The 16,682-nt window shown below is 40.1% G+C and overlaps 1 protein-coding gene across 1 annotated transcript in view; it reads right to left on the bottom strand.

Moving 5' to 3' along the window:
• NIPAL2 (NIPA like domain containing 2) overlaps positions 1–16,682 on the bottom strand; it is a 49,684-nt gene that overhangs the window by 21,853 nt on the left and 11,149 nt on the right. Inside the window, exons 2-3 of the mRNA XM_009978031.2 lie at positions 10,396–10,464; positions 6,979–7,150 (exon numbers count right to left, since the gene is read on the bottom strand). Coding sequence (XP_009976333.2) covers positions 6,979–7,150; positions 10,396–10,464 — 241 coding nt within the window. The remainder of the gene's footprint in view (positions 1–6,978; positions 7,151–10,395; positions 10,465–16,682) is intronic.

Below are 16,682 nucleotides of genomic sequence, written 5' to 3' on the forward strand. Positions count from 1 at the left end.
ACCATCCAGCCTCAATTTTCCCTTTCCCATGTCAGGGTCCTCTTGCTCCTCCTCTGTCACAGAAGCTGTGTGCCTCCTCCTCCTCCTCCACCATTATACTGATGTGGGAAATAAATCACTAAACATTATGTTCAACTCTATGGATGAATAGACCGAGGAACTTAGGCGATTGCTGTGCTGAAAAGTATTAATGTATTTTGCAACTGTTGATTTGTTTGCCTGTTTGTGTTGTTTTTTTTTTTAAAGCTATAAAGAGTTATAGAGATTGAGGTCTGTGTCAGAGTGAGGACTAGTCTCTTTTTTATTTTAATTGGTCAGCAATAGAATACAACAATACAGAAACGCGGACAAAAAATTGTGTCAAAGTATAAGCTGGCAACAGCTTGGTAACAAACCAAGCAATTTATCATTGTTCTAAAGCCTCATTGGTTTTGAACCTTTGGTTTTCCCAACATGACACATGCACAACTCTAAGCCCAAATTATCAGCCTGTAAGTCATTGCAGCAAAGACCGCACCCCTGGTCATCTGAGAAGACTTGTATACTTTGGGATGTATCAGAACATTTTTAGCTTTTTAAGTGATTATTAAGGTAAAATTTTCAAAACTAGGCACAGATCCTTCTCCCACTGAGAGCGGTGGCAGATAGCCTTCTAGATCAAGAGAAGGGCAGAAAATCTAGATGATGATCTGTTAAGGATTGAACATTAGAGAACCAAAACATCCTAACGAAGTACTTGAGTTCCTTTTGTGCCTTGATTGCATCATGCTTATATTGACATATACAAATTGAGAAGTAAATAGATGCTGTAAAATATCTGTATCTATACGACAGAGCCCTTCTGAAGGCTCATGAAACTCTCCAATCTCGAAATACGGAGTTAGTATTTCAAATGAAAAAATATTATGACTTGGTGGTGCATCAAAATCATGATAAATAAAAACCATAGGATAGAAAATGGGGAAAAAAGAGTTTGTTCAGGAGCTCAATTCTCATACATCAGAATAAAACAGGCTGGTTAGTATTCATTATTGAATGAATAGATATTCAGTATATATTGAATGAATATGTATTCACTGAAGCGGGTGATTTTCTATTCAAATTGAAAAAAATGGTAGAAAATGTCCATTTTCTGCATGATATGCAATTAAGTGCCTTAAGGGACGGTTGTAATGGTGCTACACATAGCTTAGTCAGACACTGATTCTCCCAGGAGAGTGATAGTGTGCGATTATCTCCATATGTAGGTTTTCTCCAGCACAAATAGAAATAGAGTAGGTGATATGTGGGTTCTGCCCCTAGCAGACACTGAATAGTGAAAACCCAGCTCACAAAACAACTCCTCTGCCTCCTAGACATGAAAGCTGTAGTTAAGATTGTTTCTTTAGGAAAGGAATAGAATACAAAAGAAGTTGAAGGTAGAAAATACATACTGATCCAAGGAGTGTATTTTTGCATTTTGTCCAATCCAGCCTTTAAAGACTCAAATGAAAAAGTGTCTATCACTTATTTTTCCTACCCAAAACTATTTCACAAATAAGTATTTTTCATTATTAAGTTGTTTTCATAGTACTGAGGCTATTTATGAAGCTCATCTTTTTACCTTTGTTTTTCTTCTCGGGCCCTACCCTAAATAATTTTTTCAGCACTGTTTATGACTACATATTAGTATATCCTTCCTTTTCCTCTTTTCAAGTCTTAGATTAGCTTTATGCACTATTTTAAATACATTAGTACCTTCCTCATAAATGCATAAACTGTTTTTTCTGCTTCTTTCTTGTCCAAAAGTTTTCCAATAAAGACACAAAATTGAGTATTTGTCTTGAATGTTTGTTCTATTAAGCTTAACTGATTGGTGGCAAAGCTAAGACCATGTCAGTCAGATTAAAAAAACACCTACTTTGCAGAACAGTTTTGTACCCATTTCACTGATGGTCTGGATGAAATACCAAAGGTGGAGTACTAGCCATGATTTGGAGACTATTGTTTAATATTTGCTTCTTTCCCAGCTTGTGCAATAAGAAAAACATTTCACTTTGAGCCCAAGCATTTATGCTGTTTTACGCAACTTAAGGGTCTGCCTGCACTTAATGAAGCAGTTGAAGATCACCCAGCTGATTTTGCACTAAAACAGTTGAGCAGTGCTGTGAAGATGCAGCTGTTGTTGGTCACATTTTAAGATGTGACCTTAAAGTATGCTTTATACAGGCAGACTCTCAGTTTACCTTTCAAGCTGAAGTGATTCAGGACCATCCAGGTAGAGAAGCAGATGGACATGACTTATTCCATCCCCAAACCCAAGCACTTGTAGCTGCCATGTAGTCAGAAAGATCTGGAGAGATGATGAGGCAGGTAGTACATTTGATCACTGCAGCTTCATAGAATCATCGAATCATAGAATGGTTAGGGTTGGAAGGGACCTCAAAGATCATCTGGTTCCAATCCTTAAATAAGCAGGAGGCTGAAGGGGGCAGACAATGGGAAGCAGCTCTTCCTGAGAAAGTGCCACTAATTCCACAGGGGATCTGGAAATTGCACACTAAGAGTAAGACAAGAAAAAAGGTTGAACTGGTGAGGCTGCTGGTCATGAGGGGAATGTGGTTTAGCTGAAGGATAGTGTGAAAAAATTATACAAAAAAAAGTGCCCAAACATTTCTATTAAGCACATTCAGAAGGAAAGGAGTTGGTTTTGAGAAAGAAGCTGTGCTCACAGCCTTGCAGCAGACTAAAATATCTCTCTCCCATGCAAAGGGCCACTGAGGGGTTGGACAGAAGGACAGGTAGCACAGACTGCCTCTAATGCCCATGCACAAAGCAAAGCAAGTCCATGTGCACTCTGCAGGCAGGGACAGATAAATCACAGCTGCCTTTCAGTGCCTGTAGCACTATTTCCATGGTGGATTCTGCATATAGACCATTCATGACTGAGAATCTCTCTGCCTCAAAACTATTAGGTTAAAACCTCCTTCATCTTATCCTGCCTACATCTCAAATGTACTGTCTTGCTCATGACGAGAGCAGGAGCTCAAGGAAAACCAGTCTGCTGACCTACTGTGGGTCATTTTGGAGCTGACAGGGGAGACAGTTCAGGTATGAGGAGGATGGATGCATTCAGATCTGGTGGGAGCTGGGTCTCCTTCAAGATCAGAGCTTTGTGTCAGGGAGGATTAACACAAATTTGGAGAAAATTAAAGAATACCTGAATGCATAGCGGAGTTAAACAGAAAGCTAGTTCTGTCCAAGACATCTGAGAAGAAATTCATCACAGCTGGTTAACTACCCAAACCTATTCTTAGTCCATGCAATAGATATTGATGGGGAACTAAATGCAAAGGAAGATATTACAGAATTTAATCAGTTGGTGCATGACGTCTTGATAGTTACTCTGCACCCTGAACATGTTACATTTCTAACATGATTAAATATTAGTACTGGGAAAGCGGTGGACAAGACAAGAAAATTTTTACCCATCCTTAGTGACAATATCCTAATTAACAAACAAGCCAAATATCAGAGAAATTGCTCAAAAGAGAGACCGTTATGGTGAGCTTAGTTCTGGAAACTAGTTTATAGGACATGCACACTGTAGAGAGAAAGAAGAACCCTGAAAATCCTTTTGTTGCATTTTCTAAACTGCTTTAAAGAACAGCCTGGTGAATGTTGTTCAGTTCTCATTAGTAACAGAGTTCTCAAAATCCCAAGTTCTTGGGCCACAAAGATGTTACATTACAGTGAGTGGGAGAAATCCATTTCTATGAGAATATGAGAATCATTTTCCTAAAGCACCATCATGGATATCAGTTTTCAAAGTCTAAAGCAATTTCTTGGCCCACAGCGATTTAGAAGGAGCATATAAAAATGCAAAGAGGTCTCAATAATGTCAATCTAAGTGAGTTAAGTGTAAACAGCTCTACAGAATGATGAAAACTGCAGAAGAAACGATCTCTGATACCACTGGCCTCTCCTCACACACACCCCCCCACGTTATTTCTGCACTTAATGAAGGCAAAAGCAAGACAATGGGCTAAAAACCGCAGCATGTAAAATATGATTTCTGATTTTTGAGTATAAAAAGCTTCTTACTGATCACATCAAACATGTATTACTCCTCCATTATTAAATTAAAAATTTACCAATTTCTCCTCTTGAAAAAAACAACTGCTGTTTTCTCAAACTATTTAAAACCCTGAGCAGATGTAGAGCTTGCATCATTGCAACCACACACAGAAATACTTCCACTGTGTAAGAAGAAAAATATAGTCTCTGAAGCTTAATTCTAAGAAAAAAAATCTGCTGGTGTTATGCCAATTCATGGTCTGTGGTGTTGGATTCTTTCTAAAACAGCCCTCAGAAGCACCCAGCTCAATAGAATGAGGCACAAACTTTTCACTATTTAATTGATACCAGGTTAAGTGCAAAATTTAGTTGAATGTGGTTAAATGTGGTAGCAGAGCATAATAGATGTTGGCTCCATCTATTTTAAGAGCCAGGATGCTTCCTCTTTCAGAGGTTTGGAGATATATGATGAGTACATTCCAAACTCATCCTGGGCAGAGGCTCCAGTCTGCCTTATCCTCCTCCAAAACCCTGGTTTTCAAGCAAAGGAAACTTTCCATGCAGATCCAGAGTGATGGGGATCTTCAGAGTCCAGTAGATGACTGGGCATACCACAAAGCACATTTTCCCTCAGTACACCACAGGTATTGAATACCCAATGTCAGTGAAAGTCAGCTCTTACCCTGTGGGATGTGTTGATACTAAATTTAGGAAAAAATGCCTATCAGAAGGGTGGACTTAGGGTTCGGCTAAACATTTGGAGTTTGTTACCAAGTGCTTAATTTCTTCATTTTAAAAACTGACTTATGAAACACACACATTCAACAATACCTCAAAACAACTGCCAACTAAACTGTGCAAAGTCCACACTCCAGCACCTAAAAGAGGTCACAACTTAACGAGAAAAACATTTCCTGATCTTTTAAATCAGAAGACCTGCCATCTTAACTACCCTTTGCCCAGCTGTTAGCAGATAATGTGCGTGTGTCTTGGTCAGTTTGCCATTGCCCTAAATGATGAATCCTTCTAAAATTAAAAGGATGTGCTCTTTCTCTCTGGCTTTAATTTCAGAAGCCAGGAAAGTATCTCGTGGTAGGAAGTGTTACTGGGAAGTTATTGTTGTAATTGGCTGTCTACATAATTTTTACTTTCCCTTCCTTAAGGGAATGTTTGCTAGACTAAATAGAATTGCAGATATCTCTATTGTTTGGGCTATGAAACGGATACCGTCAGCTGATACATGGGAATAGAATATAAGATATTAAAGTGCTTTCTGGATTCTTCCAGGATAAACATTTTGGGTCAGTTAAAAAAAAAAAAAAAAGTGGATAAGAATTTTGATAATATATAAGAGTTAGGAAAACGGTTTCTTGATATTTGTTATAAGTAAGCAAAAATAGAGAGCAGAGTAACAAGATGCAACATTTATTTGCATATTGCAAAGGTAAAGAAGAAGTAATCTACCCAGATAAAAATCAGCTTTAAATGTGACCTCTTCTTTGTAACAACTTGATAACCAATGGAATTGTTTCCCTTCCTGCTGCGTTTTACTTCTTTCTCATTTTCTGTATCTGCATTTTATTCAGTTCAGGCAACAAGTTAGATTGGTCGGTGTTCCTTTATGTTCAAAGACATCTGGAAACGTGTACAATTATTAAAGATATAACTACTGCCACCAAAATCACACTGGGACATGTCATATTAATTTACATTTTCATCTCAAGTAATATCTCATCCCTTTCTTTGAGAAATCTTTCCTCCAATGGTGAACTACCATGGCTTTATATCCCATTCTCCAAAATTCTGCAATAGTTTAACATTAAAGGTTACAGTAAATTGCCTGCAGTTTCCTTTCCTCATTCTCTCTTCCCAAAATTCCACCCACATCTGGTTGGCTGCCTCCTTCACTACAGCCAGGCAGTCCACTAGGAAGATAATTCATCTTTTCTACCTTCACAGAATACTGGGAATGCAGAATCACTCACTGCAATGTCACTTCCAAACGTGAAACTGGTAGCTAGAGACAGACCATGAAATGTTATCGCTTCTCAATAGCAAGCGAGTGGGCTCCAGTGTATGCAGAGCTGTTTGATATCTCAGCCCTGGATGTTTCAGGACATGAAGTGACTCGATTACAGCTGCACCCTGTATTTCTGTTTTCAAAGCTTCTGTACAATATTGCCCTGTCCACTCTGCTTTGCATTAGCACAACACAATAACATATTTTAAAATGTATGTTCGTTTATCAAAGAAACAGACATCTCACACCTGCCAATACTTTAATTACAAAAAAACACATGAAGTAAAGAGTAAGATTGTATCAACTGAGTCCTAAGGATAGGACTTTTGCTAAAGCCCAATTGATCTGCACATGAAGGAACAAACGAATGACTTCGATAATGTCCATGAATAAACTAAAGATTTCAGGAAATTTCTAGGCCTTTTTTGTAACACACTGCAGAGTCAAGCAAGCTTGCCCATGTCAACATGAATCACAGTGATGGGCAGGGGACAGGCAGCAGAAACCGCTTGGTGCGATGGTAACATAGAAAACACATTGTAGGTACTCAGGATCAGACCATGGCTCTGTGGGGTCAGCAGGATGCCAGACCTCCACTCTGGGGACCTGCAGAACCATCAATGCTGGTACAGTAGTGGGTGACAAACTGGCAGGAACTAGCAGAGCACAGAGTGACACAAAAGACGAAACTATGGAAAGATATTAGAAGAGTCTCTGAGTTAAGTAAAGGGTTTATGTTAAACTGTCAGCTCATGTAATTATATGAATAATTTCTTTTCAAACCACGACATTAGCATTTTCCCCTTGTGTTCCTGCTGCAATTCCTGCACTATTATTCCTCCAGTCACAAACGAGAGCTGATTAAAGGAGGTACCCAAGCAAGAAATGGCAAACCATCTCACCTATGACAGACACACATCCCAGTGGAGCAACAAGGGCAACGGGGACAAATCCGTAGGCTGTGAAATTGCCCACCTCTCCAAGCCCAAGGAGGGTAATCCCACACCACCATAGCTTGCTCATGTAGTAGGGCTTCGGGTCCGTTCGGCAAGTCAGTCGGAGATGAGCACATTTCTAGAAAATTAATTGTTAGGAACAGGCATGAAAAGAAAGACTTCCATTGTGTTCTTATGTCTGACAAAAGCAGAATAATTAAGGGGGCTGTCAACTTCAAATTCCAGGTGCGTCAAGGTTTCCTTTTTAAACTTGACTTCCAGCTTGTTGTTGCAGACACAGTGCTTTGTGTTAACTCAGTGCTGCTTTAGATGTGTTCTTTCTTAGCCGTGGTGGAAATGACTGAAAAATTAGACCTCTGAATAAACCTGAAAAATATTAAGCAACTACTAGATAGTGCTTCCTAGCTGCCACTGCACGCCCCTGTTCTTCTCTTAAAGCAAAGTTCCGCAGTTGTGCTGTGAATCTGGCAGCAGCCAAAGGCAAGAGACGGGGCAGAATCAGAACTGCAGTAACAAACTGGAAGCAGAGGACCAGACAACATGGTATTTCTGCTCTCTAATACATATCCTAGCCAGAAATACAATGTAAAAATTAAAAAGGCAGCACATAACCACATCTGGTGTAGGGAAGACTCTAAATTTAGAATTTTGCAACAATCTCCTGCTTGACCTTAGAAGATCTCAGGTAAAGCATTATTTTCAGAAGGAAAACCAGCTATACCTGTGTCAACAGGTGTAATATATAGAATCATAGTATGGTTTGAGTTGGAAGAGACTTTAAAGATCATTTAGTTCCAACCGCACTGCCACGAGCAGGGACATCTTCCACTAGATCAGGTTGCTCAAAGCCTCATCCAACCTGGCCTTGAACACCTCCAGGGATGGGGCATCCATAACTCCTCTAGGCAACCTGCACCAGTGTTTCACTACCCTCATTGTAAAAAATTTCATCCTTATATCTAATCAAAATCTACTCCCTTTCAATTTAAAGCCATTGCCCCTCGTCCTATCCCTTGTAAAATATCAAGAAATATATATCGAGATATATGATATCAATATACTCAAGAAACACTTCATCAACACTTCTTCTTACATGGAGAAGCTATCATTGACACAAGTTGTAATTGTTTTCTCGGTGTATATAACAAGATAATTTGACTTTGATCACATTGGTCTTCTGAAACAGAGTCTAGGCAGTCTCCATCATGAAGGTGTCATGATTGGGAAGGATGCAATGTTTACCACATTAGTTCTGCAGAATATCACTTCCTTTCTCAGATTCCTCGCCAGCCTCTCTGCACAGGGAAATGGGTCTAAAAAGTTGGAAACCAAGTGATATGACTATTGTGGTATAAATGGTGGTAAAATACAGGTTTTTTCCTCCAGCACTTGATATTTGATTTTGGAGGTGCTCCTGCAGAGCCCCGGGGAAGTTGTAAACAATTTTCCTCATACTCCCATTCTACTCTGTAGGCTACGCTACAGAGTATGGGCCGAACAGTAACATCTGTGATATAGCTTAGTCTCAGTCGTTCCTCTGGTTGAGCACATTATTGCAGCTTCATGCTGTGGAACATGCTGAGGAGAAGACATCCCAGGAAGAAGTTTAGCCCTCCAAGGAGAAAGGGAGCATAACAAAATCAAATTTTCCTGAGCCACAGACCAGCAGTTCATAGTTACATCCAGGATTTTGCATGTTTCATTTTCATACAGAAAGAAACGAAAAAAGCCCCAAAGAGAAATGGATATTAAATAATATTGTGAAATCAAGAATCTAAGTTTCTACTGAAAACCAAATAGGACAAGTTCTTAAAGGAATCCTGAGCTTTGGTTTCTCCCTACATTCTCGTAGGAATAACTCTTGAGGGTACAGTTGTTCTTTAGCTGACAACTAGTTAGAGGGAAGAAAAGAAGGATGACTGACTGCATGGTGGGAAAGGGAGAGAGAATAACAAAATTTGGCATGTACATTTAACACGAGTGTGAAAATAAACATTGAGATCTAAGGAAAGTCATTATTCTTATTTATAAGGTACCATTACTAAATAAAGAGAAATCTGTTTTAGAGGATAAATAAAAATTTCACTAGAAACTGTCTGTTAAATGGCAATGCAGAGCTGTTGGATTTTCCTAAACAGCGTTCAAAAAGCTGGAAGATAGTTCAAATCCAGGAAATGCTGTTAATGATTGCAAGTCAATAGAAGTCTATCTGCATGCCTTGGTATCTCTCCTGGCAAAGCATCCATTTTGGCACTCAGTGCCCTCAGCAGACAAAATATGTGAACTCTGAACAACCTCATTATTATGGGATAGACTGAATTTCCACTTCACCAACAAGAGTTTTTCCATTGAAATGAAGCCTCTCCTAGTACTGTCACCTTCCACAGGTTGGAACTAATATTGTAGAGGCTGCAGTCACCTCAACCTGCCATCTCTGGCTAAATGGATTTCTTTCCATGGGGTTTTCCAACTAGAGATACTTGAAATAGAAGGGAATAATTAAGAACCTTCTAGCATTAATAAAAGAGGTTATTACAAATAGAAGATTTTATATTCCACAGTTTTCTATTTCATATTTCACGGAAAAGGCAGGAAGTAGATTTCTATGAGACATATACAACTCATAAAATACAAACCAGCAAAAAAAACTTTTTCTGGACAACTTGCACAAACATATCCTGTGCACTTGAAGAATTTTTGTTAGAAGACCTAAAAATACCATGAAGCCTGCAAGATATAGATTGTAATGAATTATTTAACTTTTTACTGAGTATGTTTTTTAATTATTAATACCGAAAAGATTTCATAAATCTCATCCTACAACCCTTTGCCGTAGTTACAAGGTCAGCACCTCTCAATACTTTTGTGTTTTAAAATAATATTTGCTCATATTATTTCATCCTAATTGCAGAAAGAAAACTAAATGGGTCAAAGTTGTTTTGACGCCCAATATTGCAAAAAACTTTATGCCTCAATGCATTTAATTACATTAATCGCTCCATTAAACAGTCCCTAAGACATTGTGGTCAATTTCGTTTGAGATTTGGACACTCTGAGACAGGCTCACATGGTAGCCAGAGGGACCACAGGCAGGTCACAGCTGGTATTTCCTTACGGCACATTACAAGGAGGAGGAGCTGTTACAAATTTTTATTCTGTTCCCGTATGAGAATTGCAGCACAGAACAGGTTGAGAGCTATCATACTATCAACAAATACAGCAGGACACTGTTAAACTACAGTTAAAGAGAGGGAACGTTTATTAAATGCAACAAAATTCCTATTTTGAACTTCATCATAAAAGAAAATTGTAACATAATTGGCAAATATAAACAACTCCAAATAAAGAAAAATAGTTTCATACCTGTATATTCAAAGAGATGCTAATCAGAAAATTTGACGTAGCAGCAAGTAAAACTCCCAAGAGTTGAGTCTGCAAGGTCATAAAACAAAGAAAAAAACCCTTTTTATTAGTTTAAGAACAACAATATAACATTGTTTTACTGATAGCACATTGTAACCCAATCAAAACCAACTTATTGAACTTTTCAGTCATTGAGTTCATGCTGCACTGAGTAAACTGATAAAAAAAAAAATCTCTGCACAGTTGACCAGGGTTTAAGCAGTAAACAACTGGGAACAGAAAGGGCATCCCAGTGCAGGAGGTGGTTTTGCCACCCTTCAGTAGAACACCTTCTTAAATCTCATGAAAGAAAAAAACTAGAAAGGTCTCAGGTGAACACTACACACATATATTTTTCTTTTTTATTTTTTTTTAAAAAAAAGATCTGTTTTATTATATAATTCAGAAGAAAAATCGACAGCAATCAAACTGTTCATATTGGAACACAATTATCTTGTGCGTTAACATACCCACTATTTGACAGGGCAGCCAGAAGAGGAACATGGGTCTCCTGACAGTTTCTTTAATGTATTGTATTATTTCATCAAATTCTTTTTTCTAATCAGCCTGTCTAATTTTCAGTAAGACTTGCAAACTTTCGGTGAAGCTGAGAAATTAAAAACACTCAAGCAGGATTCATTCTTTTGGAAAGCAGCCATTTAGAGACACCATTTCAGCAAGCTCAAATAACAGGTACATGGTAGAGCTCCCTCTCTGCTTTTAAAAAGATGTAACACTTTGTACGTTGTCATAAGTGTATTCAAGACCCATTCAAGGTCTCTGGTGTAGTGCTCTGAGGAGCCCCATTAACTTGTAGAGAAGACAAACATACTATCAGTGAGTTTTTATAAACAGGGTCATTGTAACATAACCCAGCATCAAGTAATGCTTGCAAGCTGTAAAGCAGCGTTCAACTGAGTGCTCACAGCCTCGGCTTTCATGACTCTTCTCCAAGAAGGACTCGATGATCTTAAAGGTCTTTTCCAACCTAAATAATTCTATGAATCTATGATTCTGAGGTTCCTGGGCACCTCTGAATAGGCAGCGCTTACCAGCCACAGAGACTGTTGCCCCTCAACATTTATAAAGAGCAATATGTGGTCCAGCAAGCCCTTGGAGCTGACAAACGGAGGTGGACTATTGTTGTGGCTAGATAATTCCCAGAATAGGAAAGAGCAACCCCAAATCTGTGTAGAAACAATAGCCTTATTACAAATCGATGATAATATTCTTATTTAAGAGATATAGCTAAATCCATCCGTCTCTAGCCCACGCATTTCTGTAGTGGCTTAGACTCAGAAAGAGAAGCAGACAAAAGAATTGCTCTGGGTGAGATGCTTGGCCAACTGCCACATGTGATCAAGACGGGACTGACGAGTACAAGGGCATGCAGAGGGGAATGCAGGAGGTGAGAGGGCTCCCTTTGCTCACACACCCTCTGCGCTAAGTATTACAGCACCGGTGCCACAGCTTGTGTACAAGAAGCATTCAAGGAGAAGCATTACTCAGGAGTTTTGCCCGTACCCTCTGGTGCCTGGCCACTGGAGGTCCTTTCCATCTTGCATCCTCTCCCCATGCCCCAGTATCCTCCAGTGGATGTTTCAGCAGTGTGTGCTGGGCTCTCATGCACAGCATGAGCATTTTCCATGCTCTTGGAACACCTCTCACTGGGAGCAGTGGGAAGTGTATGACAAGAGGTCTTGACACACCTTGGCACAGACACCTCTGCTGAGATGAGGCACTAACTGTTACAGGGACACGAGCAGCCTTACAGCCTCCTCAGACAGGGAGAAATCCTGGGGAAATGTTGTTAACTGGCCTCAACCCAGGGCTCCACAGGAGCAGAGGGGATGGATTTTCCTTCCTGAGGTATTGCCACTGGTGGTGCTACATCTTGCACAAAGGTTGACAACTTCACATGTAGATTATTGCATTCCCCTCATCATGCTGCACACGCAGCAGCTTCAATAAAACCACAGTTAAATCAAGTTTTCTTGCTCCCAAAGACTTGTTCTTTTAAATGACAACACGCTCCCTTGTGAGGGGGTGGAGAAGTGGCCTTGTCAGTCCCGTCATGAAGAGTTTAAGAAAAAGGAGACAGTAGGGAATAGAAAACAGAAACTGCCATCTCATTTACCCCATTATTTTATTGCTTTCTCCTAAGTAACTGAGATATATCTACACTGCTCCCAGCAGAAAACTCGGTCTCTCTGCAGCACTTTTCATTCCAGCAGCCGATCCTACCCCTATGGCAGCAGCTCTGGATAACCTCTTGCAGCTCCTTACTCCCAGATTTCAGCTGGGGGTCGAAGACATCGTGCAGGACTCAGGAGCAACCAGTACCCCAGGGAGGAAACACAGCTGGTCTTAAGCCAGCCAAGGAGGGTCTCCATCCAGCTCTGCAGGTAAAACTTTCCTGCAGCTGGTGGGCAGAGGGTGAGGCTCTGTGTCCCATCTGTCATCTAAAAAACCATGCAAAATCAGATCCACATATGGATACTGATGATGACCTGAGTACCTGCCTCCGGAGACTGCGCATCGAATGCCACTTTGATGGCTTTACACACTGCACGGACAGGGACTCCAGCAGGAAGTTTTACCATGCCCTGCATCACTAGTGTCCTCTCCAGAACAGCGACTGCTTTTGTACCACAGTAGTTGCTTCATCAGGTACCTGCCAGCTTGGCTCAGATATCCTTGTGGGACACATCAGATTTCTAACATGAAAACCACCCTCTGTCAAACAGTAACCGCCTCCCAAAAGTCCATCCTCTTCTTACAGGTTCCAGAAATTGCCAGTAACAGATAACAGGTCAAAATCTTGAGTCTTCTCAGTCTTCTCATTTTCTGGGAAGTGCTGAGACGTGTGACAGTTACCTCAGCAAAGCTGTCGAGGTGACACTCCTGTGTGCCTGACACAGGCCACCTCCTGTGTCTGCATGAAAGGAAGAACAGCGCGTGTGTATGATCAAGGCAAACTCGCAGTGGCAGTTTGGGCTCAGAACTCACCCTCGTTGCTCAGGTTATTTTATGGTAATGATCACGTTTCACCTGAGTGTTGCTGTTGGCATATATATGGCGCTGCCTGCTCCAGACTGACATGTGTTAATGAGCTCTGGTTAATGCGGTGACAGCACCATACTTCCAAACCCAGGACTGGACAGACCCCCAAAGATTAAAAGCAGAGTACGATGCCCTAAGGAGGTCAAATATCACATGGATCCATTCAGGGAGACGAGATGAAAGTACAGTAACGCCATGCAGCTATAGCATGGCAAAACTGTCTGGTGCAGGTTTATACTCAGAGGTGCCAACATTAAAGAAAACAACAGGGAACAAAAATGCAGTAAAGAGGAAAATTGAATTGCAAACTTCACAAATCAGAGTGCATATTAAATCAGCAGGCAATTTCCAATGTACAAGAGCTATAACAGACAGCACTGCTTAAAGCAGGAGAGAAAAAATATCGGATACCATACCTCAGGCTAGTAAAACCATGCATGAATGAAAGATTACCTGCGACAGAAGATCAATCACCCTATCAAACCAAAACGGTTGCTGTATTGCCCTGAAGGCCACCACAACCCTTCTGCTCCCATCGTATCATGTAAAAGGCTTCATTATTTGTGCTGTGTCTGCCATTCAACATCCTTTAGAGGCTAGAGAACTGGTGGAACAGCCAGTTTTATAAGTAATAAACATGATATTCTCTGAACACAGACTTTCCAGTTCTGATATCCAGTTGTGATATCATCCACAACACTGCAGGGCTTCCCACACACAAGTCTTGAGACAAAACTCCATGAGGGAATTCAGTTGCAGACACAACTTCAGAGCCATGGTGCTACTTCAGTCAACTAAGGACTTCTACCGGAAAAAGCCTTAAATATTCAAAACTGTTGGCATAAAATGCAAGTCCCTTCATCACCAAAACATCTGTCTGAACATACAGGCCACTTTGTCAGACCCCAAATTTCAAACTGTTGACGCATTCTTCCTGTCCTTCCAAATGCATGAGGCTTGTCACAGAAACATCCTGCCCTGAAGTTTTCCAGAAAGTAAAAAAAAACACCACAGAAATTTGATTTCCTTCACCTTAATATGGTTTGGAACAAGTAATGAAAGTCACCTGCCACCTTTGCAGTCCTTTCTAGACAGTCTCTGAGCACATAGACCGTGGACTGAGGCCATGTATCTGTTTTCCTTGGTGGCAAAGCCGGCTTGAGGAACGCCTTCCTCTGGCCTCCCATTCCCTCTCTGCCTCATTTGCATTGAAACAGCTATTTGTGAGGCTGGCAAGGCACTGTTCCAAGTTTGAAATAACCCTCCCAAAATATACCCCATTAGCATTGTGTTCTTTATAAGCCACCTGCCAACGTTTAACACCAAAGGTGGCTCAAAATTCACAAGCCACAGTAAGGGTTTTTAAACGGTGACCCCTCACGGTTTGCCAGAGGTGACGGCGACCTGTACAGGGGGCTGCTGGGGGGAACGAGTTCAAGAAGTGGCAAATTTGTCTCAAGCGTAGCACCCTCAGCACTCAGCTGGCATCCTCCATCCCAGTTGCATGAAGCTTTTGCACAAGGCCAGGCGTGGGGAAGGGAGGTTTGGACGATGGGTCGGTTGGCATCCATTTGCCAAACAAAGTGGCAACACAGTGCTATTCAAAGTAAATGAGCGGCAGGAGGACGTATTGCTGCATGCGGTCCTGCTTCGAGCACTCATGCAGGACCTGATGCTTATTTACCATAGCAACTTTTCTCATCATTCTGGCAGTGGTTTAAAAGGGCATTTTACATGCAAAGTCTCTTTTTATTGTGAAAGTAAAGTAAGGGGTTTGTACCAAATGAAAGCCAGGCTGAATTATCAATCTTTGGTACTAATTTTAATGAATTTATCCCTTGCAGACTAAAATTTGCATTGGAGACTGTTATACAGTGAGATGCAACGTACCCATATTACATGTATGTTTTCCTAATGCACATTAAACTGCAGTTGCCACGTCTGTGAAATGAAAACTTAGAAAGATTAACTTAATTTGCATTGACTAAGAGGTATATGGCCCCTATATATGGAAACTTTCTATGCCTATAAATTAAACTGATGAACAGAAAAAACCCACTTCAAATGTATGTTGTTGGCTCACTCATCAGGGCTAGTTAAACTGTTTCTCTTATTTTACTTTATTTCTGCATTTATTTGTGATCTAAAGACATTCCCAAGAAATATAATGATGTATATCACTTCAAAAACTATACATCATTTTCAGTAACTAGGATTTTGTCAGGTCTCAATGGATTTTATAAAAAAAAAAAAAAAGGAGGAAAAATGCCTCCTAAACTTCCAATTCCAAGTTAAGTCTGAAGCAAGGGGAATTCAGAGTCCTTAACAAAAAACACGTTTTTCAAAGAGCCACCACGTGGTATTAGGGAAGCCTTATCATTTAGCTATTATTATTCACAGAGCTCTGGCTGTACTCAGTGCTTTACAGATGTAAAAAGAAAAGAAAGTCCTTGTTTCAATGGTTTTCATAGTGCAATTCATATAGTCATATATGGGTTCAGGCCCATATGAGGTACTGAAGGAGACCAGAAATAAGAGTAAAAGGGCAATGACCAGGGTTGGAACATGTAATGAAAACACATTTGATTCGTTTGTTGTGACATAAAAAAACCAAAAGGACGTTGTTCAATATAGAAGAAGAAGAGAATGAAAACATTTGGCACCATCTTTTTTAGGAACAGAAGGAGAGAAGAGAACTTGGTAATTAAGCCAGGATAACACTGAGTGGAGACAAGACAGTTTATAGGTTTTACACAGGTTGCCAGGCTGGATTCCAGATCATAGTAGATGATAAAGTTCCTATCTCATTAATATTACAGTAGCCTTGCCTTTACTATGTTTTACCTTTCACTACCTCACAAATTTAAAATATATCTTTTTCCAGAAAAGAAACAAACTGTGAAGGCTGAAAGGAGAGCCTGGTAAGTTATCAAAAGGTGTGGGAACTTGAGAGAATAAAGCAACTACAGCAGTGAGATCCTTCTATTCATCTCCATGCTTTAATCATTTTCATGAGAACTTATTTATATTCATCAGTCTGATTAATTAATGTCCATAATGGATAACAAACTGAGAATAAAGAATATGAATTGTGAAATATACTAAAGTAACTTTCGCTATACTCACTAAGGCTATAGACATATATCCATCCACTGTAATGTTAACAAGCATTATGAGCAGTATTT

This window comes from Tauraco erythrolophus, chromosome 3 (assembly GCF_009769465.1).
Source record: "Tauraco erythrolophus isolate bTauEry1 chromosome 3, bTauEry1.pri, whole genome shotgun sequence".
NCBI classification, from domain to species: Eukaryota; Metazoa; Chordata; class Aves; order Musophagiformes; family Musophagidae; genus Tauraco; species Tauraco erythrolophus.